General features: G+C 48.3%; 1 protein-coding gene across 6 annotated transcripts in view; it reads right to left on the reverse strand.

Moving 5' to 3' along the window:
- The window catches only part of HAO2 (hydroxyacid oxidase 2), a 667,133-nt gene that overhangs the window by 540,095 nt on the left and 101,869 nt on the right, over positions 1-25,169 (reverse strand). For 3 of the 6 annotated variants that reach the window (XM_069635741.1, XM_069635740.1, XM_069635748.1), the window contains exon 2: positions 17,023-17,152. The exons of the other annotated variants lie outside the window; for them this stretch is intronic. In XM_069635741.1, the coding sequence (XP_069491842.1) occupies positions 17,023-17,071 (49 nt within the window). In that variant the 5' untranslated portion in view covers positions 17,072-17,152. The remainder of the gene's footprint in view (positions 1-17,022; positions 17,153-25,169) is intronic. 6 annotated transcript variants of the gene reach the window in all.

The following is a 25,169-nucleotide window of genomic DNA, read 5'->3' on the forward strand; positions in this document are numbered from 1 at the left end:
TGTGTACATTTTTTCATCCAGATTTATTAGGGCAATTGGGCGATATGAGCCCGGGAGAGTCGGGTCTTTACCTGGTTTGTGGAACACAAGAACTTTCGCTTCATTCATGGAGGGAGTTACGTTACCATTGTCTTTAAATGTGTTAAGAAGCCTAGTCAGGACCGGAACCAGAATATCTGCATATTTTTTATAAAATTGGGCCGTGAAGCCGTCCGTGCCGGGTGCCTTTGAGATTGGGAGGCCCTTTATTGCCTTGCTGACCTCCTCTTCTGTGATCCTTGATTCCAGGGCCAGCCTGTCTCCCTCTGTTATAGTCGGGATGGGGATGGAATGTAAAAACCTGTCTTGAAGCTCTTCATTTGGGTGTTCTGTTGTATACAGCTCGTGATAGAATGCTTTAAACACCTCCCCTATGGCTTTAGTGTTTGTGTGGGGTATTCCTTGTGCGTCTTTGATATTCAGTATCGTCATTGTTTTCTGCTTTTCCCTGAGCTGTCTCGCAAGGAATTTGTCTGCCTTGTTGGCCCTGATGTAGTACCGTTGTTTTAAATGGAGGAGTGATTTCTCAGCTTTTTTGTTGCGGAGCATCTCTAATTGTCCCTGAACATGTTTCATTGCCTTCTTGAGGCTCCTTGTGGGACGTATTATGAGCTCCCCTTGTATTTCTTCTAGTTTCTTCTCAAGTGTTCTTTCCCACTCCTGATGTTGTTTGTCTTTGGTGGCTTTTAGCGCTATCACATTACCCCTGGTTACTGCCTTGAAGGCCTCCCATACTGATCCCAGCGGGACTTCTCCATTGTCATTTAACTCAAAGTATTCCTCAATTTTGACCCTTAACTCCTCCCCCAATACTTGGTCCGTTAAGATGTCGGACGGTATTCTCCATCTCCAGAGGCTTCCCCCCCCTTCTAGGAGTCCGTATGTCCAGCCATAGCGGTGCATGATCTGACAGCGCTATCGAGCCCTTTTCCATTCCCTCTATCTTTCCCAGCAGACCCATTGATACCCATATATAGTCAATCCTTGACATCGTGTTGTGCACGTGCGAGAAGTATGTGAGCCCGCTGTCCTGTCCCTTCAGTTCTTCCAGGCGTCCCGCAATGCCATTTGTTCCATCCTCTGTCTAAGTTGTTTAGAGGGGGACCCATACCCCTGCGTAACCCCCCGCACTCCTGTCCAGATTGGGTTGCCAGGCCATGTTCAGGTCTCCACCCAGAATGATCTCCCCTTTTGCAAATTCCTCCAGTCTCCCCAGGGTGTCTCTAAGAAATCCATCTTGCCCCGTGTTCGGGGAGTAGATTGCCACTAGGGTAAAGTTACGACCATCTATTGAAACATTTGCAAAGGCGTACCTCCCTTCCTTTTCCACTCAAGTATCTAAGAGGTTTGCCACTAGACCCGCTCTTGCTTCTATCATTACCCCAGCTCTTTTTTACCCCGCATTCGCCTGTGCCCAGATGGTAAATCCTCTGAGGAGTACCTTCTTTCTGTCTGCGGATTTAATATGTGTCTCCTGAAGGAGGAGAATATCCGCCTTTTCCCTTCTCACCAAGGTCTCCACCTTTCTCCTTTTCACAGGTGAGTTCAGCCCCCTTACGTTTTGTGAGTAGATTCTGAGCACCCCCATCCCGTCTAATCTATTGCTTTAGCTCTTGTTCCCGTTTGTTGTGACCTCTTCCCTCTTACGGAGATTCCCACTCCCATTCCCCCCCAACCAATGAACTCCCCCCCCAACAATAAACCAAAATCCAACTTTTATCCTGAGGAGGGCCAGGGTCCCTATGGATGCCTGGGCGTTCCGCCCTGCGCTCCGCCCTGCGCTCCCTGCCCTCTCATGTCTCTGGATTAACTGCGGGGAGTCCTAAAACCCGCGCCACCCTCAGACCACCGTGTTGATTTTCCTGGTTCCTCACCGGGCCACTAGCTACCTGGTATTCCGAGGGTAACTTTAACTTCAACCTTCTTTATGTCCCTCTGACGGACTAGTCGCCATATTTTGTTGTGTCTATTTTCCAGACCCCTATGGGGTTACACCGCTTTCCCCCTTCCTGTTGATTTCTTCTTTTGACGCACCTCCTCCCATCCTCTTGGCCTTTTGTGCTGATCCCCTTTCAACCTGCCGGATCTCATATCTGTTTCATCTGTTTGCATGTCCATTATTCGGAGGCCTTCCTCACAGGTGGTCACTCTGCTTTGTTTGCCCTCCCACTCAAATAGTAAGCCAAAGGGGAATGTCCATTTATATCTAATTTCTTTCTTCACCAGTTCCCTCACCAGCTGGCCTATTTCCCTTCTTTTTAGGAGTGTTGCTGATGCCAGATCTTGGTACAGTTGGATTTCGACTCTGTTCATCCTTATGTGATCAAGTAGCCTCGCTCTCCTGAGTATCTGTTCCTTTTGCGGATATGATGTTAGGGCCGCAAGCACGTCCCTTGGTCTCTCCCCTGGGGCACCAGTTCTCTTCGGCCCCACTCTATGGATTCTGTCAATCCCTATGTCCGCTGAGTCTTGTGCCTCGATTATATCTCTGAATACCTCCTGTATCGACACCTTGAGAACTTTATCTACCACCGTTTCCGGGACAAACTTAATTCGGATGTTAGATCTGCGAGAACGGTTTTCCAGATCCTCACACTGAATTTCAAGGTTATGCGTCAGTCTAACCAGCTGTTCTTGTGTTTCGCTGCTTTGTTTCACCTCCTCTTCCATATTTTGTACTATTCTCTCCACTGTGTCTGTCCTTTCCTCCAGTTTGGCCACATCTGCTTTTAACTCTTGCACCACCTGCTTCATCTCATTTCTCATAGTGGCAAATTGGTCCTGGACTGTGGACAGGAAACTGTCCTGTAGTTCTGCGAACCAAGACCGCATATCGTCCTTTGTGGGCGGTAGAGCGTTCTGGCTCGGGGTGTTTGCGTCCAATGGTAGCTCTTCACTTGCCCTATCTTTTAGGTTCGCCCCTGAATCCGAGGACCACATCTGGAGTAAACTCGTGTCCTGTTTGTGTGATTGCGGGGTTGGCTGCGTGGCACCCCCTTTCCCCTTTGCCCTTGACATTTTCTTTGCTTATGAGGGGTCTGGTGCTTATGAGGGGTCTGGTGCCCCCCCCGCGTGCTTCACCAGGGGGCAGTGGTCTGATAGTTCACGTGTCCCTCTTAACGTCTTCCGGTAGTGATTTCCCCGGAGTTGAGGTTCCTCTCTAGGCCCCTGCACCCCCTAAAGGAGGTTATATATGGCTCCCATGGGGTTGGGTAGGGTGTCTCTCCTGTCGTCTCCCGTGTTGGGGGGGCTACCCACTGTCTTGCCAGTTCCAGTGTAGCCTCTGACCCCTTTTCTGCCTATTTCTTTAGTAGATGCGGTGTAAAGATGGGGGGGGCAGTGCCTGTGCTTGCTCTCCTGTCTCCAGCCCCGTGCACTAGGTTAAGTGGGGGGGATTCATATCGCCGGCCCTCTCACCTCTGTGATCTTCGCCGCCCGTGGATGATCGGGCGGGAGCCCCTCCTCCTCCCGCGCTCCTTCCCCGGCCCGGCGGGGCTCCGCTTGTCCCTCCGCCACCCGCTCACCAGACTGCGGTGTGGGAGGGGGGTCCGCTGGGTCTCCTATCCAGAGGGTACTGCCTTGGCTCCTCCGTCTCCGTCTGTCTGTTGCTGCCCCTCCTGTTGCTTGCGCGGCGATCGCGTGCTCTGCTGTCCCTGGAGCCGCTCCGGAGCTCCACACCCACAGCGGGGGAAGGGGCGGATGCCTCTCCAAGGCCCCTTGGCCCTCAGCACCGCCGCCGGTGCTCCGCGTCGTCTCCCCGGTTGGGCCGCGGTGTCTGTCTTCAGAGGGGGAGGGGCGACCACTTCTTTCGGCGGACTGTCTCCTAGGGGAGGAGGTTGCCGGTCTTTCTCCCCCCCCGCCGATCCACTGGTACTGGGGTTCTGCGGAGGTAGGCTCAATGCTTGCCCCCTCAGAATTGCGCAGTTGAAGTGCTTTTTATGTCGGGCCCGGCGGGAGCGCGATCTAGACGCGACCTCCACCGCCGGCGGCCATCTTGGAATCCAACATATGACATTTTATTGGAAAAGCACATAGTCGCTTTCTTAGAGTCATCCTATCGGGCGGTACCAGCCTATCTCAGGCAATAAGTATGCCTGGCCCAAAAACATCATGCTTTCCCGGGTGGCTCCGCCAATCTTGTATTACATAGACTGATTCCAAACGGGTGAGCCTTTCTCACTTCCATTTCCGCTCTTGTGAGAACCGCCCGCCATGGTATCTGACTGCCAGTTCAGTCACTCCCATTTAGTCAATGGAGCGACCAAGGCCATTACATCAGTGCTGATGACTGGGCTGGAAGCGAGACCTGGCCCTCTCAGCCCAGGCTATTTAAGGGCCTCCCCCGACCAGGGTGTTTCCGGCCAGACCATAGGGGGGCACGCACTTCCGCCCCCTCGGAGAGACGAGCAAGTCCACAGAGGGGGTGGCTAGAGAGGTGGGCCGCTATGCCAGCTGCCCCTCTAGCGCCCCCTGCTGACTTGTATTCTTGCCTGGGTAGGTGATGGGGTAACCACCGATAGGTCACCCTACACATGGAAAGGGTGTTTATCTCTTAGAACAATCTAACTAAAGGTGTAGGAAAGGTATACATTATAGTGTGCTAGGATCAGTGGAGTAACTTTGCTGAAAATATTGGGCGGACATGCCATCTAAAGGAAAAGGGCCGTTGCCAAATGAGGAGCACAAAATGGTGTGCCACAAAAGTTGGGGGGGCACCCTTATCCCCCCTAAAATGATGCCCATGACTAGGAGGGGCAAATCTGATTCAGACACTGGCCTCCCTCAGCTTCTCTGTCAAATCACTCTCTCAAATGTATAACTGCACCATGGTACCCCAATCAGTGTCAGGGTCATAGTACCCAGCACACCATACAAAGGTAAATACAGAGATATATGAGCCAACGCGTGTTTCGACCTCTGGGGTCTTTCTCAAGGCAAACAAAGGTCCCAATGCTTCTTCTGTTTCAACAGATTATTTTGTGGCACTGCTTCAAGGTTATTGATCCGGTCTGATCACTTCCCAATGTGCACTTATTCTTTTGTAGAGAGTTATTCTTTTCCTGCTGTAATGATGTATCGTCTCAATGTATTGAAGCTGCAGCGGGCATATTCTCGAGTGGTGTGTTCATGCTTTGCTAAGCAATCTGTCTGACCATTCCGGACTCACACAGATATATAAGAATGATTCAATATTCTTTCAGAATTGTAAAAAAGAGGATGAATTCATCCCTGCCGTCATTAGCTCTTACTGGCGGGCCGCGTGCACAAAATAATCTATTGAAACAGAAGAAGCACTGTACCTTTGATTGCCTTGAGAAAGATCCCAGCAGTTAAAACACGTGTTGGCTGAGCTATCTCTGTATTTACCTTTGGTCTAATTGGTGCAATTGATTGCCATATTAAGCCTGGAAGTGATATTACTGGTTTTGATATTTAACTTCAATATTCAGAAATGACTTAATTAGACACGTTTTTAGTGACAATATCAAATAGCTTCATTCTGGTCTCTTTCTAATGTGATTTGACTTGAGTATGGCTTTGATTATTATGAATTATTAGGTTGACATAGCGCGATTGTGCCACAGTACCTTTGCACGTTTTTGTACACTTTTGGTGACGTAAGGGCATCACCACCCCTCACTGGTGCACACACAGCTTAGTCCGCTGAAACCTATATTGAAATATTTGGCGTGGTTGGACTAGCCTTATAGTGCCCCTGCTCTAGTCTACACACAGGCTCAGGGGCACAGCATTCAGCATGCTTCTTGCCACTCTCAGGCACCCTCTCAGGGGTACTGTGCCCAGCTCGCTTTTCGTAAATTCGCAGGGGTATAGTGAACAGCTGACTTCCGGGGATTGGTTCCCCAACCGACCTTTTGATGCATAGTGCCAGCTCACTCTCTCAGGCAGCCCCGTGTTCTCCTTACCCTCTCGTTGGGTTGACTCTCCTGGGTGAGTTTCTGGTCTTCGGCTTTCAAAACCCATCCACCCTTGTGTTCATGTGATTCTTGAGTTCCTTTGATTTGGGTGGTGCTTCTAGGTGTGTCTCCAGCTCTTTCTCTCCTTTCACCTATTCGGCTAGTCCCAGTACCGCCAGGTGGTTGAAACAAGTGTGTCCTGCACATATGTATCCCTTGAAGCCCTCCCCTGGTGTGGCGGTTCTCGCGGCCCTCGATGGAGTCTTGCTTTTTCTTTGTAACTTACACACATATGGGCCTCTTAGATTGAGGCTATTTTGTAGTGTTTTGTACACTATTGTTTCATCCACTTTTCATCAAGTTTGGCTTTGGCAATATTCATTTCCACTTGCTTGGACCCCATTAATTTGCTAATAATTCCACACTGAGAAAACCTTCCACGCCATGCTGCTTTGTATCACTGAGTCTTGAAAAGGATTGCGGCCATGTTGAGGTCAGGCAAAATTCCCGCCTTCTCTGTGTTGCTCTGCGCCCTCACTCAGTGTGTCTCTGATCACTCTGGCGGTTCCGTGTCTCTCAGTGCAAGGCTTCCCCGTGGCACTTCTGCTTCAAAATAGTAAATGGGTTCGTGCAAATAGATGCTGGGTTAGTGTCTTGGTCCCCAATCAGCGAGCAGGATCTCATACAGAGCCTAAACTTTGCATTGGTGAGAACCAGCCATTCTGTCGATCGTGCATATCTCACTATTTCCTGGTTTCTCTGCGGGACAAAGTGTAGCTGTTACTGGCCTTATAAAAAGGTGGGCAAACACAAAATAGGAGAGAGAGAAAGGAGACGTTGTGGGTTCAGGGTGTGCAGCTTCCCCAATTCATTGAGTAGGGGGTTGATTGGAACTGGGACAGAGACTTGAGGATCCCAACCATGGCCTCCAACAGGTAGCTCAAAAGCTAGGGTTTCCTCTTTTCAGTGTTCTTTTTCTTTTCTCTAGCAGTGTTTTTCCAGTGCTTCCCAAAAACGACACAATCTGTGTTTATCAATGTTTTCCAATTTATCCCCTTAAAGAATGTGCATAAAACAGTGTGTCCACTGTAAAAACATTTTGCTTACCTTCTTGCTGCATGTATAGCATGTTAAAGCAGCAGAGTCGGAGGGTATGTAAAAATATTCAAAGCAGAAATATGTTTGCACAAAAAGTGGCTTTTAGCAGAAGTATGAATTCTCATTTGGTACTAGCTTCCCAATCCTAATTTGCTTGTATTCTCTTCATTACTTAAGATAGTCCACGGACCTGCTTTACTGCAAGTTTAAGGAAAGGCCGGTCTCTAATAGTTTTTTTTAACACTGCAGTGAAAAAAAACAGTTGCCGGCAAGCCTTTCCTTAAAAATATGGTGATGCCACCACTGTCTCTGTGAAGTTAAAGAAAACTGTGTAGAGCATAAGGTATGCATCGGAGGAATGCAGGGCTGAGCGTGGTGGGTGCATTGCTTGCAATGGGTTGGCTGGAAAATGTGCATGCCCTCGCAGGACAAGGCCGCATTGTTGAACGACGCAGGTTCACAGGAGACGCTGCCGATATCCACGTAACACGTTTGTCACGTCCACGCTACCGAGCCTATAAAATCTGAGGTTCGGACCATCTGTGGCAAAACCCTCACAAGACAAGGCCGCAGTGTTGAACGACGCAGGTGTTTGGTGATGAAGGGGTCTGTGGCGTAGACAGTGAGTGCGGACGATTCACCCTCCTGTCTGCGGCCACCAGTTAAGAAGTTGGGGAGTTTGCTTGCCTGCTCTGCGCTTCTTAGCCCTTCCAACTGCACCTCATCTCTGATTGACTCCCTGCCCCCTGCAACCTACGCCTCTCCTCTGCCCCTACCTGGTGCTACCTTTCTCCTGTGAGTCTTAACTTGCTGTCCCCTCCAAACCTCCTGAGCCCCCCTCTCGCCCTTCCTTCCTGTCCCCCCTGTGCCCTTCACGGCATTGCCCCCCACATTCCTTGTTCACGCACCATTCGCGCCCTCTATCCCTGCTTGTTACAAGTGTGCCCAAGCCACCTCCATCCTCACATCGCTCACGCCTCCCCTACCTGTGTGGCCCCTCGCAATCTTCCATTGCACTGCCTCTGCGTGCTCTGCGCTTCCCCTGACTGTGTGATCCCTCGCAATCTTCGATCGAACATGCCTCCACTCCCTCTCCTTCCTTCATCCTCCTCCCTTCCTGTGCGCCCCAATTTGCATGGTCCCTCGCAATCCCACGATCCGGTGTATTCTAGCACCCACTTCATCTTTGGCCACACCCAGTCAGTGCACTCCTCTGAACTTCCGTGATCGTTGTGCGTCTTTGCGCCCTTCCATCCTCGGCCTCACTCGCGCCTGCGCACTTTGCCCGCGTGGTCCCTCACAATACCTGATAGCGTGGTTCCTCCCATTTCCACCCTGGTTTTGCTCGCAGCGGCGGGTCTGTTATCGCGTGGTTCCTCGCAATTCCCTGACCACGTGCTCCTCCCAACTGCTTACTGCGTGTTCCTCGTGCCCCCCTTCTATCCTCCTTTTACCACGCGCCCCCCTTCTGCTCTTCCTCACTGACTGCCCTGCCTTTTTCATTGTATTCTGTGTTCTGCTGTATCTTTCCCTCCCCTAGGTTATCTTTTGTCGACTGCGCTGCTCTTTGTACGTTGTTTTGTGTTTTCCTCACTAACTGCCCTGTTCTACATTGTACTGCATTGTGTTCTGTTGTATTCTTCCCCCCTCTAGGTCACCATTTGTCGACTGCTCTGCTTTGTATTGTTTTTGTGTTTTTCCTCACTGACTGCACTGTTTTGCATTGCATTGCTGTGTGTTCTGCAGCATTCTTCCTTCTTACAGCTTTACATTAGTCGACTGCTTTGTCCTTTTGCATATCGTTCTGTTTTCTGCTGTGCTCCACCCTCCTCTAGGTTCTCTTTTTAGCTATTACTCTGTTCTTGATTCCCTGGTAACCTGATTGTTACCGGACTGCCTTGTTTCTGCCTGCTCTTTCATCTGAGCTGTAGTCTTCTTAGTTAAATCGTCTACTATTGTCTGGTACCTCTCTGTCTCGTCTCCTTGCACTCCTCCTTGTGTCCTCCTCTAGTGACTCCCCCCTGCATTCCCCTCCAACACTCTTCATCTCTCCTCTTCCCTCACCTATTCTATGGTGCTCTCTGTTTCTCCTATCTTTTCAAACTGCTTCTCTATCGACTATCCTGCTCTCCTCACTAAGTCTGGTAGGAAGACGTTAGAAAAGCATATTCTGGTCTCCAACTAAGGCCTCCTTATCGCTGACACCTATACCAGTGCTTCCTCCAGACAGACCCTCACCAACATCCTCTTTGTCGTTCCCTTGCCAGACCTATGGACTCTTCATATGGTCTCTGTGCTCTCTCGTTTCTCTTCTTCTCCCATTAATGGTGGCACCCGGTGGGAGGCCCTCATGGCCCCCTTCCACTCCTCTAAGGTCATCAGTAATGTTTACCTGAATGGCACCGTCTTGCTCCAATGCCCTCAGGCCATCCTCCTCCTCTTTGGTAGATGCTTCCCACACCTCATCAATTTCCTTTCTTCTGCTGTCCCTTCTCTCCATTCCTCGGCTTCCTTGCCTCCCCCCTCTGCCTCCTCCTTGGTTCCTTCCCTTTCTACCCCCACTCAGGCTCCTTCTGCACCTCCGCAGGGCGTTACTCTGATTTGTACCCCTCCCTGGAAGTCTTTCAAGGATGGCAAACTTTTCCATATTGCCACTCTCAACTCTCGCTCGGCTGTCAAACACTCATCTGACATCTGCCGCTTCCTTGAAGTACGTGACCTTGATGTCCTTGGTCTCACCGAGACATGGTTCACGGCCAGCTCTGTCACAAGCTTTGACACTTTCCTCTGTGATGGCTGCAAGATCCTCTCTGCTCCCAGATCTAACCGTTCCAGAGGGGGTGTAGCCTGGATCTTCCCAGAGTAGAGTCCTGCCTCTGTCATTCCTATGCAGGCCTACTCCTCTTTCAAATACCTCATCTGCAGGGTCTCTCTCTCTCATGGCAACTCTTACCTTGGCTACTATCTATTGGCCACCTGGCCAGATCTCCTCCTTCCTCTCTGAATGGGCGGACCTCTCCTCCTCCCTGGCCTCGACCACTCAACTCCTCCTGCTTGGAGACTCTAACATCCACTTGGATGCTTCCTGTGTCTATCCTCTGGACTCTTTCACGACCTCTGCGACTCTCTCTCACTCTCTATTCTCACCTCTAGCCCGACTAACTCTGCAGGGCACACTCTGTTCTGATCTGCTCAGACCTTCCCCACTCTATCCCTCTCACCACTCTTCTCTCCTGGAGTGATCACTTTCTCCTTTCCTCCCATCTCTCCCTCTCTACCTCTCATGCCAAGCCAACTCCAGCACTGCCACCTACCTTCTCTGTCATCTGACCCATGAAGCGTGTGTCAGTTGAGGCTTTTGCCACCACTTTCTCCCCGTCCTCCTCCTCTGACTGACTCACATCCTGACACAGCCCTTTCCATTCTCCATTCTTCTCTCTCTGCTACTCTTGATTTTCTTGCCCCTGTCATGAGGATCCGCTTGAAGCCCAATGCCAAGTGCAACTCCTGGTACGACTCTGACCTTGTCACCCTTAAACCCATTTGTAGGGTGGCTGAGAGGAAATGGCTAGCTTCTTGTGCATCCTCTGACAAAGTGGCCTGTTGCCTGCTCCAAAGGCAATACCGGCTCTCTGTCCGCACCAGGAAGAGAGCCCACATCCAAGCCTGCGTCTCTGCGACATCTAACCACTCGGATAAACTCTTTAAAATCTGCAAGGAGCTGGCTAATCCTGCTGCAGTTTCTACCTCTCCTGTCCCCTCCCAGGCCCTCTGCATGGCTTTGGCGTCTCATTTCATCTCTAAAACTCAGGAAATCCTGTCTGTCCTCTCCTCCTCCTCCTACTACTCTCTACTCTACCTCCCCCCCCCACCCCTGTGGCCAACTCTCCTCCCCCTTCTTTGCCTTTCCTCTGTTCTCCGCAATGAGGTTTCTAGACAAGTCTGATCTATGAAAGTCTCGTCAAAACAGGTTCTTCCTTATTCTTCCAAAACCATTAAGGACCACATTTACACCCTGGCTGACATTTGCAACCACTCCTTCATCACTGGAGCCTTCCCTTCCCCCAAAGCACTCTCTTGTGCACCCTCTTCTCAAGAAACCCTCAGCCGACCCCTCCTGCCCGGCTAACTATTGCCCGATATCCATCCTTTCCTTGGCAAACTCCTGGAAAAGCTGGCCATCTCCCAGCTTAATCTTCATACTGAATCTGTTGGTTGTCTCTATGACCATCAGTCTGGCTTCAGGGCAGCCGGAAGCACAGAAACTGCTCTCCTGAACATTCATGAACCTCTAACCTCGATTCTAATCTCCCCTCTGTCCTCATCTTGCTTGATCTCTCTTTTGCCTTTGACACGGACAATCATGCCATCCTGCTCAATCGTCTCTGAGATAACCAGTATATCACCTATCAGGCCCTGGCGTGGCTGACTTCTTTCCTCTCTGATCGACCCTCCCAGGTTCAACTTGGGTCCTTCCTTTCCTCCATCTCTATTACTACCTGTGGTGTTCCCCTGGGATATAACCTCTCACCCTGGCTTTTCAACCAATACCTGGCACCTCTTGCCCACCGCATTGCCACTCCCTGCTCCAACCTTCAGTGCTATGTGGATGACTCTCAGCTCATTTTCAGGCTCCCCTCTGCCACCTCTTCTCCTTCTTTCTGACTGTCTGTCTGCTATCCAGGAGTGGTGTGCCACCAGTGATCTCTGCCTTAATGCCAGTAAGACTGAGATTCTCCTCATCGGTACACCCACTCCCTCCTTTCCTGTAGCTCTCTGGCTGGCCTCTCTTGGCCCTCTTCCTACTCCCACCTGCAAGGCAAAAACCTCAGGGTCATCTTTAACTCCACACTCTCTTTCACTCCTCACATCTCTGACATCTCTAAGAAGTCACACTACCAGCTGCACCTCCTCATACGTATTCTTCCCTTCCTCTCCTTCCCCCAGAAGCTCACTGTCTCTAGAGCGCTGGTTCTCCCTAGGCTGGACTACTGCAATAGCCTCTTGCTAAATATGCCTGCCTCTACTCTCCTCCCTCTGCAACTCATCCAGAACAGGACTGCGAGGACTTGTCCTTGGCCTCAAGCCCAGGAATCGTATCTCTCCAGCACTGAAATCCCTGCACTGGCTCCCAGTGGCTGCGAGGATTAAGTTCAAGACCCTCTGCTTTCTCCACAAGGCCTTCTGGGGCCTGGGGCTTCAATACATCCAACTCTCCATTCAGGGGCAGTCGCTTCTCCAAGCAACAAGTTGGTGGTAGATCTCTCTCTTCAGCAGGGGCCTCCCTCTGGAACAGCCTTCCTGCCTCCCTGAAACTTGAGGCGAACCATCTCCAGTTCTGGAAGCACCTCAAGACCTTCCTCTTTGCTTCTGCCTTCTCTCTTCCTCTCCCCTGCTGATTCCTGTCTGATACTGCACTGGTCACCTGGCTACCCTCTGATTTCAGGTCCAGGTCCCTGCCCGCCCAGTTGGGTCTGTATCTGGGTCTGCATCTGTAACCCTACAGTAACCCTACAGTCCCCCTACCTGTACTTTTGGACACCTCCTGTCTGCATTTACCCTTGTACTTGCCACCTGCTGGCCGCAATTCTTGTTATTGTTTTGATCCCATGTACAGCACTGCCCCCTCCCCTTCCCCTGGCACTTTTCGCCTCCCCTCTCCCTTGCACTTATGCAATCTCAATGTCACTTGGCCGAGTAAGAGCGTTGTCTCTGTCCTCCCTCTGTCCCCCTGCCTTGCCTCGTCACGCCTTGAAACACTTGTGTATAGGCGCGTTATAAATGCCATATCATATCACATCATGTGAATTTTTGCAACCGCGAAAAAATATGGAAACTTCATACAATAAAGGCAAAAGAAAAACACAACAGGCTGCCTTTACAGACAAGCTGACATGTGTGCTGACAAACTTAAAAATAGCTGCATTCAGCACACAATATCACTCATTTAAAGCACATAAACAGTACAGCCAATAAACATAACAATGGCGCTTTTTATGTTTCCACTGAAAAGCACATTTTATTTTAATTATCGCTTGTCGTTTTTAAGCAAGAGTCAAGAATGGGATGAAATCGTTCGCAGATTTGAGGCTCGGAAACTGATCGATGGGAATAGAGTTTAGGGTAGGACCCAGAGTCGGTCCTCGGAAGTCTGAATCTAATTGAACTTTGGTGTGTCCTCGACCCGGGTGGACAAGCTCTGGGGATTCTGTCCATCATCACTGAATTCTTCCTCTTTGATGGTATAAGTGGAGAAATGTAGGTGATCCGTCTGTCTGATCCAAGTTGTCGCTGGGCTCTTATGTAGCGGCATTCTCCCCGTTCCTAAACCTGTCGACTGTACCCACCATTTCATGACCGCCTTCCAAGGGATCCCTTTTCACTGCCTCCTGAGGAACACTGTCATGTGGAATCTGGAGATTTCTGACGAATGCACCGGGCATTGCTAGAACTCCGATTTCTGGGCGTCTGCAGCGTTTTCAATGTTTTAGTTCTAGACATTTCTTTCGATAGCACTCTGGTAATTTTCCTTTTTTTTCTATTCTGAAATATGAGAAAAGGCTGTGTGATAGTTGTAGTATCTGGGCCAGAGGGCCCCTGAGGCTCAGAAAGGTTAGGATGCAGTTCCGACATCTTCATCACCTGGTTCACAGGACCATCGAAAGACTAGGTTTTCGGCTCATTTCCATGCCTATTTATATTTGCAGTCAGCGTAAATTCAAGGACACCGTAGAGTGCACTTTTCCATTAATCGGTGGCGTGCCAGAAGTGACATGGATTACTCAGTTTAACCTGGGATGAAGAACCTTCTATACAATCATCACTCGTTGAGACATTAGAATCCGAAGAACCTTCTATACAATCATCACTCGTTGAGACATTAGAATCCGAAGGACCTTCTATACAATCATCACTCGTTGAGATATTAGAATCCGAAGAACCTTCTATACAATCATCACTCGTTGAGACATTAGAATCCGAAGAACCTTCTATACAATCATCACTCATTGAGACATTAGAATCCGAAGAACCTTCTATACAATCATCACTCGTTGAGACATTAGAATCCGAAGAACCTTCTATACAATCATCACTCATTGAGACATTAGAATCCAAAGAACCTTCTATAAAATCATCACTTGTTGAGACATTAGAATCCGAAGAACCTTCTATACAATCATCACTCATTGAGACATTAGAATCCAAAGAACCTTCTATAAAATCATCACTCGTTGAGACATTAGAATCCGAAGAACCTTCTATACAATCATCCCTCATTGAGACATTAGAATCCGAAGAACCTTCTATAAAATCATCACTCGTTGAGACATTAGAATCCGAAGAACCTTCTATACAATCATCACTCGTTGAGACATTAGAATCAGAAGGACCTTCTATACAATCATCACTCGTTGAGATATTAGAATCCGAAGAACCTTCTATACAATCATCACTCGTTGAGACATTAGAATCCGAAGAACCTTCTATACAATCATCACTCATTGAGACATTAGAATCCGAAGAACCTTCTATACAATCATCACTCGTTGAGACATTAGAATCCGAAGAACCTTCTATACAATCATCACTCATTGAGACATTAGAATCCAAAGAACCTTCTATAAAATCATCACTCGTTGAGACATTAGAATCCGAAGAACCTTCTATACAATCATCACTCATTGAGACATTAGAATCCAAAGAACCTTCTATAAAATCATCACTCGTTGAGACATTAGAATCCGAAGAACCTTCTATACAATCATCCCTCATTGAGACATTAGAATCCGAAGAACCTTCTATAAAATCATCACTCGTTGAGACATTAGAATCCAACCTCAGCGCCATCAGCTCCCAGCTTTCCGATTTTGAACCAAAGACTTTAATTGGACCAGTTCCAATACTGAATTCAATCTGCTCATTCCAGATCCAGAGCCTCTTGAAGCTTCTTTTGGATCACTTTCATACATTCCACCTCGTGATCAACTCTTGATTGTAAAGATGTAACGAATGATTCAATAAATATACTTTTCGAAGGAATCATCGGGAGGAGAGTGGCCTGATCTTTTGCGTTTTCTTTCATAGTCTCGTATAGCTTCTGAAACGGGGCCAGCGAGATTGTAACCGCCGCCATCATATTGCATCGTGATGTGAATGCAGTGGGGTATGCAACCTGGCTAGGCTCACCCGATGGTTTGGGCGAGAATACCGAGTCATCCAAGGACAGTGTCGCAGTAGAGAAATTATGATCTTTTGGTGTGTGATGTGGACCTCGGCTTTCCAGGGAAAAAGCAATTAAGCACTGGGAAGCTTTAGGTGGAGACGACACCTCTTCATAAGAGATTTCTTGACCCAACACAGTAGACAAGTTATCCTCGTTTTGCACCGGAGACACCGGTAACAATGGCAGAACCTTTCTAGCCACAGCAGTTTGATTTAAATTCATTTGTTCTACCGTGTCCACGGGACCTCCCACCTGGGCCTCTTTGTTTGGTGCTCATTCAGCCCCTTACTCATCCTCTGTTTCTATACGGCTGGTCGTTGTCTTTACATAGGTGATGTTATTTGGCATGAATCCAAACAAACTCGTTAATCCCAAGGGAGTTGTTAAAGAGAAGTACACTAGTCCTGTTGTTGTTTCAAAGATATGGATTTAGTGTGAAGCATCCTGTCTCAAGAAATCAGTTTGGGCAACAGAGTCGTTCATCTGGGTTTTGTATGGCACCGGATCTTCCGCGTCCCGGTTGAGTTGAACATGTGCAGGACTTTGGGTTTGTATCCGTCTCCAGCTCGTTCAGTGCTGTATCTTTGGCATAGCTTCACTTTGCAAGATTTCTGCATCTGTGAGGGCAAGGGAGACCACAGGCAGGAGCAAAGTTCTCAAAGTGTTTGGCGGGGTCTCAGCCGTTCATACCAAGTTCTTCACACTCAATTTCAAAGTGAAGGGATCTTTCATAGGCAGCATCACAGTGTTTACGTTTGGTTTAGGTGTTTTGTTTCAAGGCGTGTGCAAGTCCCAGCCATTCCACCCCACCCTTAGAGTCCTGGAACCAGGTTTTAGCATCTTTCATTGGTGGCGTATGGGCCTGCTTATGAGTTAGCTCACAGTGGGGGGGTGAATGCTGTATTTTGGGGTTTAGTAGTAAATCCGCTCACCTGTGATTTCAGCTGTTGCCTGGTATATGGCATAAGGAAATATCTCATTGATTCCACAGGAGGGGGGGGTTCATCACAGGGGGAAGCCCAAATGGGCAAAGAACTTGTCCCTTGGTCTCCAAGGCCGCCCAGGCAACACAGCCAGCACTCCTGCGCACTCCGAGCAAGCATTTGATTTTGGTGGGATTTTATCAGGTTGTATTGGTTTAAACCTAAATAGGTCAAGCCTACTCCCCCCAGAGTGTGCTGGTATGATGGCTTTCTTGGTGCTCAGAGTCGCTGCTTATTCCTGGGAGAGAGTCAGGACCCTAACTTTACCAAAGTGGCTTTGGATGCAACCGAAGATCGATGGGAGGGATGGGCCATGACTTCATGGTGTTCCACATCTTGTAGAATCACCTTGAGGCCTACTAAATTATATAGAAGAACACCCACACCCAGATGTGCCCACTGATCTCTGCAAACAAGCCTCTGTACTCTGAAAGCACCTACACTGAACAATAGCAAAAGGATATTCCTTTCTGCTAACCCCCAAGTTGGAGGCATCACCAACCTTCAGGAAACATCAAAGCCCTACTAGGCACACATCCCTCGCTCCCTACCAACACAGACTAACTCTGGAGCATGTGACTCATCTAGGTGAGCGCTCAGAGATCTGCCTCCCCGGGCCTCAGACTTCCAATTCCTGGTGCAAATTCCCCCCTCACCTACTCTTTCCCTGGACTACAGCCCTCTTGTCTATGGGTGTTTCCCCTAAGGACAAAGTGCAGGCACTTTTAAATTATCCAAAACAATGCTGCTGGCTGCTCACCGGTTTCTGATGTTGGGCCAGAGCCACATTCATCCTCTGTATTCGCCATCGGCTCCTACGTCAGGACAGAATCGGCGTCGAGGTGCTAGTCACACTCTTCAGAGCCATTTTCGGACTGCGTCCCCTCTTCCTGCAAGACAAAATCTCCATTCACTAACTGAGCAAGAGCCACCAGCTTCAGTAACACACTATCTCCTCTCTCTCAAGCACATACTTTCAGGACTGATTCTTGATTTGGTTGCGCACTTCCAGGGGCACCCACAATATGAATAAGCCCTTTGCTTTCTTCATTCCTCACTCTGCCATTGTTAACTATTGGATGTATTGCTCATGCTTCCGTTCAGAATTTTAAAGGAACATTATAGGTTTTCCCTTGCCTGCACTACTACCTAAATAAAGGGTTATGACATCATCTGTCAGAATCGAGCACTTGGCCATTGGGGCGGGGTAGCTACTATGCACAAAAACACCTGAGATTATTTCAAGCACCATGTGCCTAATCGAGTGGCGAATTTCCTCAGGTAATGTTGTAGTAGTCTATCGCCCTCCAACTGGCACGCCAAATTTCAACGAGGAACTTACCCTTATCTTAAAAGAGTCAGATGGGCCAAACTGTTCCACCCTATCAGCTGGTGGTTTCAACCAGTGGTACAACAGCAACACCAATCAAAAAACTGCCCTGAACTGCATTGACCATCATGTCATTAATAACACATCGACCCATGTCAAAGGGAACACCCTAGACTGGATAGTGGCGAGTACAGATGAAAAGCACCACTCCCTGCATCTGGTCAGACCACCACTCCATAGTTTTCCAGCTCTTCTTACAAAACCCTTGTGTTAAAAAAAAACAACACACTGAGAGAACAGAGATACACATGCAGTGACAGCAAGAATTCAAATGGAATCAAAGGAGAACTCACAGATGTCCAGGCCCTTTCTGAAATAAAATATAATCAAAGGCCTTAATGTAACATCAGGCCAAACCCCTTCTCACTTGCATGACCCCCAGCACATGGCCCACAATACCTAAATGAAGTACATATCCCTAGGTACCACCTAAGGGAAGGAGAGTCGAGAATTTAAAAGAAATAGCCAGTCCAGTCAGTCAGAGACATTCCCCAGGAGAACTGGAAGAAAGGGGACAGCAGACCCTGGGACACCTCTGTCCAGGAGACCCTGAGTGAGCTTGACAGCAGAGACCTGGAAGGATACACTTGTGTGTGGTAAGGAGGGATCAGTGGGGAGAAGAGAGTATGGAGAGATTTTGGTGGGAATGGAGTCTTTTTAGTTAGATGTGGGGAATAGTAGTAGTGTGGTACAGAAGGGAAATTCTGGTTTGTTGTCTGCAGAAGGAGATATTGCTGTTGATGGATATTTGGTTTGCTTGAAGGTGGAAGACTGGGGAGTGAAAACATAGGGGAAGATACTACTTTGTTAAAGGAGAGATATTGGGAGCAGAGAAAGAGGGACATCACATTAGAAATGGAAGCAAGGGGTACAACCTTTTAAGTGGCAAACAGAGATATTGTGCAAGAGAAAAATATTGGGATGGAAGCAAGGAGAAAGATACTACCTGGAAGGCGACGGTGGAGGGTATCGTTGTGCTGCAGTAGGCAGGAGACACTATCCTGAGGAACCAGGAAGGTGATACAGTTAGAGAGGAAGGTGGAAGGAACCATATGGGAGAAGGATGAAAGCGATATTGACCTGGCTAGCACAAAAGAAGGCATCATCTTAGAGGAGAGAGGAGAAGCAGACGCTGCTGGACATTGGTCTAAGGGAGAAAGAGGAGAGGCGAGGAATAGGGAGAGACTAGAGAGAAGTCAATGAGGAAGAAGAACATTGCATTGATAAGAGACGTTCCACTGCTGGCAGGAGGCAGGAAAGGGATCACATCAGGAGAGCAAGGAGGAGATTGGATCACTAGTGAGAGGATAGAGCTAGACCATCTTCTCATCATTATCTAGTCAGTAAGATAGTTCAGTGGGTTGAGCGCTCGCTGCTGCGATATGTGTGTGATCTGAAGGTCACAGGTTGGAATCCCGGCAAGGCCAACTCAGTTTTTCATCCTTATTAAGTCGATAAATGAGCACCAATGATTTTGGTGAGATTGTATGTATATATCTTCAGCACTTAGGTGTAAGTGCTATGTAAATAACACTTCATTATCGTTACCATCTTAAGAAGAACCAAGAAGGAGAACCATCCCTATAACCAGAGACACTAGAGATGTTCCAAAGTCACATTTTGGCCATGGGGAGGCTGTAGAGGCCAGTGGAGCAATGAGGCCACATCACTATGCAGGGAGGAAGCAGGAGATCATAGGAGTAGTGAGAACAGACAAGGGGCGGTGATCAATCCGATGGTGCCATGACTCCTTTCCCAGCGGTGACCTCTCCCCATGTTGTCAAGGGACAGAAGCCACTGCCTTATCCTGACCCGGGGGCGGCTATATGAGGGAGGATCACATGGGGAAGGCAACCCTCAGGAGAGTGAAATGGCATCATCTGACGAGACATGGTATCCGCCTTTTCCTTCCAGGGGCAGCAGCTCCATTCTCATGCCTTAATGGCATATTGTCAGGACTCCTCTCATCCCCACCTGGAAACTACTGAAAATACCTTCCCAGACTCTTTATACAAGTCATCAAGAACTGACTTCTCTTTCCCTGGATGCAAAAGTACTGTGACGAGGAAGCTGAGTGGAATAATGAAGATCAATAGATGCCAGAAGCACAAGGTACCCTCTAGTGGTTGTGAGCGCATACTTGATGCCGTGACATTTAAACCGCAGAGTTAGCTGACTAAAGAGAGACGCTGGCTGGGAGAACCTTGTCCTCTCAGTATTGTGAGGAGCCCAGGGTGGCAACACTAAAGACAGATACAAGTGATCACAGTTCAAGGGTGTTTATTAAACTGTATAGGTAGGTTAGAAAAACACCTAATCTGAACCTAAATCTAAGATGCGAGCAAGCTTCCACCATCAAACAATAATAAGGCAGTCTGAGTGGCGTCTTGTTAAAATAAGAGGGCCTATACTAAAAACCATATTGCCAATCTTTACGCAAAATACAAAAAGAAGTGTGGGATAATGTTCTTAAGATAGAAGGAAGTGTTCACATATAATAAGTCAGGATGCTGTAGTTGGCGTCCCCCTTCCCCACGTTTTCAGCACGGGACAAGGTAGGATTCTGGAGCACAGCACGCGCTCGAGCTTTCCCAGCACGAGCCAGCAGTTCCGTTTTCAGAAATCATGGCCTTCGGTGGTTAAGTCTCTTTTCTACCAAAAAGTCTCTTTCCTCCGAGGACCTGATGGGTTTTAAAATAAACAAAAGTTCCTTTCTCTTTGTGCTTCAGGTGATGCCTTTTCACCCTTGGGAGGCCCTTCTCGAATGTTAGTTTCCCTCTGTGGGTTCACTGCTGCTTCCAACACCATGTCTTCTGTATCATTCACAAATTTCAATGTCTTTTTGAACAGTTCACAGTGGACATCCCTCTGCCGGGTTCACTCCTGTCAACACACTGTATATCGGGACTTTAGACTTTGCCACCTGCTTATCGGCATCCCTCCTTCTGGTTCACTCATGCCAACTTTATCATTTAGTTCTCATGATGTGGGATTGGGTTCCCCTAGCTTCACAATCTTCTGTCGGTCAAAGACTTTCGACTGTACAGATGATTTTACTGTACAACTGTATGACCACTTTGACCCTCTTTGCGCCTTTCCCAATGCCTTCTGGTAATGGTAGTTTCAACAATCGGGTGATTGCCCAGGGTTTCGTGAGAGAGAACCCATGTGGTACCGGACTCCTCTGTTGCTGGTTTTCCCCCTTGTAGTATCAACAGTTCTTTGTATTCTTTCACAATTCTATTAGCCATTTGCTACTTGCGTTCAATACAGTTCGGTTTCTTATCGCTCTTCCCTAAACTCACCGCCTATGATGAAGCGCTTGGCTTTTCTTCTCTCTGGAGTCAAGGTTGGTACCATGAAGACAAGAGCCTCTCGCCAGCTTGTTTATCAGCGGAAGAAGGTCCTGTGTACTGCTGACATCTGCTGCAACACAAGCTGGCTATTGCTCGCCGTCTTATGATTCCTTCTACAGAGGTTTCACGGACCTTGGTCAGAAAGGGCAAGGTCGCTTCTCCCCTTGTCACCCTCTCGGTTCGTGCCGTCTTTCTCCTCCTCTTGAATTGCCGTGCTGAATTAGCTCTCTCGACGTGCGGTCTGCCTTGCTCGACTTGGGCTCTTGTGCTACACCTTTAATCCCTTTGGGGAAGGGAAAGGGATGTCAGGTGTGTGCGGTTTTGGTCAATTGCCTGACGTTGCCTTACCCTTGTGTTGGGACATGTCATGTAAATGGATTGGGTGGTAGTCCATCGTCCTTCGTGATATGCGAAAGTGTTTGCATTGGAAAAGGGGGGAGGTAGAGTGTTTGAGTATCCTACGTGGTAGGTTGGGGAAATGGTATTATAAGAAGGGGGATATCATGTCTCACCTGCAGATATCCCACTTCCACTTCCCGAGTACCCCCCATCCAGGTGATCCTCTGTCACTGGTCCACCCCCAGGAACTGGATCCAATAGCGATGGCTGTGTCCTGGCCTCCTGGTTGACAGACCCCATGGGACTAGTCAGGGAGACACTTTCAGGTTTCTCACAGTATCGACCGAGGAGCCACTGTGCTGTTGAAAGGTTTGTGGAGCTACCCATCTCACGGAAGAGGCCGAGGAGAGCCGACTGCAGGAGCCGGTCCACTGCAATGACGCCATGAGAGAAAGAGAAGGGAAGACTTCCTGGCATATGCAGGCACTGAAAAGTAGCCTCCACACTGCTCAAGAACAGAGAAACCCAGAGCAGGTAGGCAAGAGCCGGCATGCAGAGGCCACAAAGCCACAGTGGCAAACCCAGGAAGAAGGAACCACGGTATGCTCACTGTGGGAGAACCGATGCACAGCACAGAGAGCTGGTGAGTCCACTCAAGGGAAGCTGGGACAAAGGGGCATTTCAGCAACCCTACCAAGGGCAAATAAGAGTAAGTGAAGCATATGAGAGAGAATGGGAAACTCGTTATTTCCTAAAGAAACATACCGGAATTAACACAAAATATTGACAAGTTTGCAAGTGTGCCTGGTAAACATATAAGAATGTCCTGGCAGGAGAGTATACCGGGCAGATTCAAGTTACAAATGTGTTAAGTGAAGTACATGATAAAGCCCTGGCAGGAGAGTACACCAGGCAGATCCAAGTTGCAAACTTGTTAAGTGAAGCACAGAAGAAAGTCCTGGCAGGAGAGTATATCAGGCAGATTCAAGCATCAAGAGTGTTAAGTGAAGCATAAGAGAAAATACTGGCAGGAGAGTATAGCAGGCAGATTCAAGTTGCAGGTATATTGAATGAAGTATATGAGAATGCCCTGGCAGAGTTAAGTTGGACAGTCTGTAAAGTAAAGCACAAGAGGGAGTTCCAATAAGGATACATCAGGTATAGCCAAAGACTGTGTTTAAATTATACTAAAGAGGAGAAGAAACATGGCAGGAGAGTAGACCATGTATCCAACCAAAATGAAGACTAACAGTCAAGTGGTTTTGCATATAAGTTATTTTTCTGACCAAAAGAAGCCCAAGGAAAACTCATACCCTTAAAAGTGTAAAGTACAGTGAAGAGAAATCCAGTAGACGGGAATGTATCCATCTGGATCTTTTGTGTTGAAGTATGCCTTTCCTTTTTGAACACTTGTACACTTTTCAAGGCCAAAGACAGAAAAGTGTGAGGACCAGGATAGTACTTCGGACGCAGGACATTTTTGCTTTATACATCTTGACATTTGACAGACGCTTAGTTTAAAAGATTTCATGGTTTGTGGCTAAAACCATGAATACTCTTGTGTCATTGTATTATTCCTGGCTCCTCACAGGGCCCTGAGTAGAAACCTGGGTGAGTGCAATTTTAGGACTATGCTCCTCTGCCAAACCCCACCAGTGTGTGCAAGAACTTCCCAAAGTTGCCAAGCTTAGACCCTGCTTGGCAGGAGGTCCTTTCTTGTCTAAAAAGAGAGCCCTGAGGAAAATCCCTGGAAGTAAATTATCTGGAGAGCCCCAGAAACATTTATCTGCCAGGGGAGTTGTGCTGCTGTGGTTGGTAAAACTTCCAGCCTGAGAAGCGGTTTGATGGATGGCACGATTCCCTTCTGGCCAATTTTAAGGAGTAACAGCACCCACCTTGAGGAAAGGAACACTTTATTTTGGGACTCAGAGGATCTTTGGAGCACTTTGATTTTCACTTGTCACCAGACTTGGGTTGTTTTTTTCAGAAGTATGAGACACTACACTTAACATTCCTACTATGGGCCTCTTTGGAGTAAGAAGGGAACTCCTCGATTCTGGTGATCCCATAACTGAGAGACACTGGTCTTCCCCTGGTCCTACTCAGAGTGTCATCCTGACCCCCTTATCTTTTATTAGTTGCTACCATCCTGATGCTTATGCTTATTTCTATAGTGTTACACTCATTGTGACATGTATTATAATAACACCCCTTGAAATATACTCTTGTCTCAGGTCTGGAGCATCGTGACAGACTGAACAGGCCTGTCACATGTGATGTGAGATGCAGAATGACTTGCCTAGGCAATCAACTCGGGGACAACGGAACCAGACACCCTCACATTCACATTTGAGTTATTTTGGGAAACCTTCATATCTGGAGTGAGGGAACCACACTGATTGACTCCTATTTTGAGATTTAATTCATGGCTTATTAAAGCAGCTGCCATTTAGTGAGAAGGAAGCTGGCCACCCAACAACTCAGGGTGCAGAGTAGTTAAAGACTGAACCTATGTTATGGGAAGGGTGCTGGAAATGGTCATTGACAGGGGCCTAGATGGTGCTCAGAGAAGTTCAGTGATTGGCCATCAATTCTGCTCTTCCCACAGATGCTGCCATGTTGGGGAGAACAGTACTGGACGTACCCGGACCTAGAAGATCTGGACTAGGCAAATCTTTGCTGAGCGATGGAGCAGAAAGAGGATGGTCAAAAACGATTTCCTGGAACAAATCATCAAATGGATGGAGAGCAAAGCTGCCCGCACAGAGCAACCCACTATGAAGTCCATGGGAAAACGCAGGCTTCAAGATGAGCTCTAGATGGTTCTTCGCGCCAAGCCTGTACATGCCTGTATAAGCCTGTACATGCGATTCCTACGCCCACGCCTGCTGGGACTTGAGCCACTTCACCTCCTCTTGGTCTCTGTTAGGCTCCAGGAAAGTGATGGGAAGTGTTACACCATCCAACCATGTGTTTTTTTTTTAATCTGAAAAAAGGTCGATTTAGAAAGACTGCTCACGCCCCTGCCGGACACGAGTGCTTGCAGGGTCTGACAAGCTGGGGCGGGAGAGGAAAGGGGAATCCAGGGAGGTAAGTATGTTTGATTTGTGTGTTTGTATGTGTGTCTGTGTACCTATGTGTGGGGAGTAAGTGTGTGCTGTGCTGGGCAGGTGGTGGTGGGTGGGGTAATAGGGCGTTTTGAGGTGTTTAAACCCCCTGATTAACAAGACAACCTGCGGGAGAGGGTGGGGAAGGGATCCCCTTTGCGATGGGCAGGGGGGCACTATGTGATATTTCAGCATTTTAAACTCAACACAAAACGGGTGAAAAAAATCAGTCTTATTAGTGTTCAGTCTTTAAAATGCGGAAATATCACATAGAACCAGGGGAACTCTGTCGAACCGGAAGAAGTAGTTGGACTAAGATGTGCGAGGTTCAAGGGTGGTTATTCAAATAATAATAAAACTCAAGTCTGGGCACAATAGATGGTGGAGGCCTTGGCTCAAGACGAAGCTGAAACCCTGGCTTGCACGAAGGCTAAGCCATGATTAGAGAGGAGGCAGAAGTCCTCACTCAAGAGAAAGTGGAAGTCCGCCCATGACAGGAAGCTGGTGGAGAAGTAGCTGAAGCCCTGAACAGGGAGCAGGCAGACGTCCTTGCTCCTCCCATGACAGGAAGCTGGTGGAGAAGTAGCTGAAGCCCAGATCAGGGAGCAGGCAGAAGGTCTCACTCAAGAGAAAGTGGAAGGCTTCCCATGACAGGAAGCTGATAGAGAAGTAGCTGAAGCCTTGAACAGGGAGCAGGCAGAAGGTCTCACTCAAG

The sequence above is a fragment of the Ambystoma mexicanum genome, chromosome 7p (genome assembly GCF_040938575.1).
Source record: "Ambystoma mexicanum isolate Mex_15411 chromosome 7p, UKY_AmexF1_1, whole genome shotgun sequence".
Lineage (NCBI taxonomy): Eukaryota > Metazoa > Chordata > Amphibia > Caudata > Ambystomatidae > Ambystoma > Ambystoma mexicanum.